Source organism: Trichechus manatus, unplaced genomic scaffold (assembly GCF_000243295.1).
Source record: "Trichechus manatus latirostris isolate Lorelei unplaced genomic scaffold, TriManLat1.0 scaffold00103, whole genome shotgun sequence".
Taxonomy (NCBI): Eukaryota; Metazoa; Chordata; class Mammalia; order Sirenia; family Trichechidae; genus Trichechus; species Trichechus manatus.
The window spans coordinates 7,740,236-7,743,495 of record NW_004444039.1 but is presented as its reverse complement, the minus strand read 5'-3'; the positions used below and the strand labels follow the sequence as shown (position 1 = coordinate 7,743,495).

Genomic DNA, 3,260 nt, shown 5'->3' with positions numbered 1-3,260 from the left:
CCAACAAAGATTTCTTTTTATGTTGAAACCTTTTCATGAATTTTTTTAGTAGTGGTCTCATACAATATTTGTCCTTTTGTGATTGACTTATTTCACTCAGGTAACACTCTCCAGATTCATCCGTGTTGTGAGATGCTTCACAGATTCATCATTGCTCTTTATCCTTGCATAATACTCCATTGTATGTCCGTATCGTAGTTTGCTTATCCATTCATCTGTTGATGGGCATCTAGGTTGTTTCCATCTTTTTGCTGTTGTGAACAATGCTGCAGTGAACACGGGTTTGCATACGTCTGGTCTATTCGTGTGACGGCTTTTATTTCTCTAGGATATATTCCTAGGAGTGGGATTGCTGGATCATATGGTGTTTCTATTCCTAGCTTTCTAAGGAAGTGCCATATTGTTTTCCAAAATGGTTGTACCATTTTCCCTTCCCGCCAGTAATGCATAAGAGTTTCGATCACCCCTCAGCCTCTCCAGCATTTGTTATTTTCTGTTTATTTGATTTGTGCCAGTAATGCCGCCAGGAATGCCGGGGTGAGACGGTATCTCATTGTAGTTTTGATTTGCATTTCTCCAATGGCTAGTGATCGTGAGCATTTTCTCATGTGTCTGTTGGCCACATGAATGTTGTCTTTGGTGACGTCTCCATTCCTATCCTTTGCCCGTTTTTTAATTGGATTGTTTGTCTTTTTGTTGTAGAGCTGTTCGATTTTCCTATAGATTTTAGAGATTAGAGTTCTGTCAGATTTGTCATAGCCAGAAATTTTTTCCCAGTCTGTAGGTTCTCTTTTTACTCTTTCAGTGAAGTTTTTTGAAGAGCGTAAGTGTTTAGTTTTTAGAAGATCCCAGTTATATAGCTTATCTTCTGGTGTTTGTGTATTGTTAGTTAGGGTTTCTATCCTGTAAATGCCGGGTATTAGGGTCTCTAGCGTTTACCCTATTTTTTCTTCTATGATCTTTATGGTTTTTGGGTTTATATTTGGGTCTTTGATCCGTTTTGAATTAGTTTTTGTGTATGGTGTGAGGTATGGGTCCTGTTTCATTTTTTACATATGGACATCCAGTTATGCCAGCACCATTTGTTAGACTGCCTTTTCCCCATTTAATAGACTTTGGCCCTTTGTCAAGTATCAGCTGCCCTAGATGGAAGGATTTACATCTGAGTTCTCAATTCTGTTCCTTTGGTCTCTGTGTCTGCTGTACCAGTACCAGATGGGCATCCTGTTTGCCTATGGGCGTCCTGTTTTGCCAGCACCGTTTGTTGAAAAGACTGTCTTTTCCGCATTTGATGGACTTTGGGCCCTTGTCGAAGATCAGGTGACCGTAGGTGGATGGATTTACATCTGGGTCCTCAGTTCTGTTCCATTGGTCAATGTATGTCATTGTACCTGTACCAGGCTGTTTTGACTACTGTAGCTGTATAGTAAGTGCAGAGGTCAGGTAGTGCGAGTCCTCCTGCTTTATTCTTCTTCTTCAGTAGTGCTTTATTTATCTGAGGCTTCTTCACTTGCCATATGAAGTTAATGCTTAGTTTTTCCATTTCTTTAAAGAATGCTGTTGGTATTTGGATTGGGATTGCATTGTGTTTGTAGATTGCTTTGGGTAGAATTGACGTTTTCACAGTGTTGAGTCCACTTATCCTTGCGCGTGGTGTGTTTTTTCATTTATGTAGATATCTTTTGGTTAGGATCATATCATAGTTTATTTTCAGTTTTTTGAGGAACCTCCACACTATTTTCCACAGAGCTGTACCATTTTACATTCCCACCAGCAATGGATAAGAGTTCCAGTTTCCCCACGTCCTTGCCAACGTTTGTTATTTTCTGTTTTTGTTTTTTTAAGCCATCCTAGCGGTGGCCAGATGGTATCTCATTGTTATTTTGATGTGCGTCTCTCTGACAGCTGAGCATATATATGTGTTTATATATACATACCGCGGCATTTCAAGCTGGGGGTTAAGAAGGAGCTCACCACTGAGCAAGCTGAGATAAAAAGGAGCCTGAGGTGTCTTGGTTTTAACAATGTAATACACATTTTTCTGTGTCTTAATAGGAAAGACTAATAACAATTAAATGCTTAATTGTTGTTAAGAAATTGACATAATGTAAATTGAGATTTTCCTAAGTTTCCCCATTATTTTTTAGGGATCTCAGTACCCACTTCAAGTAGCAGCACGCCACCTGTGTCTCTGTCTTCTGGAGGCTCACTAGGATTGGACAAGTTCAAGAAGCCTGAGGGAAGCTGGGACTGTGAAGTGTGCCTGGTGCAAAATAAACCCGAGTCTGCCAGATGCGTGGCTTGTGAAAGTGCAAAGCCAGGCACAAAGTCTGAGTTTAAAGGTGAGGCAACGGCAGAAGCCTCCTTCTGATGCCCTTTTCGTTTTCTTTTCATTTTTTTAAAATTGTACTTTAGGCGAAGGTTTACAGAACAAATAGTTTCTCATTAAACAGTCAGTGCACATATTGTTTTATGACATTGGTTAACAGCCCCACAACATGTCAAGCCTCTCCCTTCTGAACGTTTTTTTTGGTGAAAATGTACATAGCCAAAGATACACCTTTTCAAAAATTTCTACATGCACAGTTCAGTGACATCGATTACATTCTTCCAGTTGTGCTGCTATTCTCACTTTAGATGAAGGTTTACAGAACAGAATAGTTTCTCATTAAGCAGTTAGTACACATGTTGCCCCATGACAGTGGTTAATAACCCCACTACCTGTCAACACTGTCTTTATTCAACTTGGGTTCGCTATCACCAGCTTTCCTGTCCCCTTCGGCCTTCTAGTCCTTGTCCCTGGACTGCTGTGCCTCATTAGTCCTGTTTTGTTTTATGGGGCTGTCCAGTCCCCGGCTGTACGGTGAACCTCAGGAGTGACTTCACCACTGTGAATGCCCTTTTAAAGTGAAATATTTGCAGATAGCTTTGTTTTTTTTTGTTTTTTTTTAAATTTTTTTATTTTTATTTTACTTTAGATGAAGGTTTACAGAAGAAATAGTTTCTCATTAAACAGTCAGTACACATATTGTTTTATGACTATGGTTAACAACCCCACGACATGTCAACACTTTCCCTTCTCAACCTGGGGACGCTTTTTTTGGAGAAAATATACATAGCCAAAGTTACAACATTTCAAAAGTTTCTACATGTACAATTCGGTGACATCGATTACATTCTTCCAGTTGTGCTGCTATTCTCACTATCCTTTTCCAAATTATTCCATCACCATTATCTTCAACTCACTGACCCCTAGGCTT

The 3,260-nt window shown here is 39.7% G+C and overlaps 1 protein-coding gene across 1 annotated transcript in view; it reads left to right on the top strand.

The window, feature by feature from the left end:
- NUP153 (nucleoporin 153) overlaps positions 1–3,260 on the top strand; it is an 80,107-nt gene that overhangs the window by 62,402 nt on the left and 14,445 nt on the right. Inside the window, exon 17 of the mRNA XM_023737491.1 lies at positions 2,148–2,342. Coding sequence (XP_023593259.1) covers positions 2,148–2,342 — 195 coding nt within the window. The remainder of the gene's footprint in view (positions 1–2,147; positions 2,343–3,260) is intronic.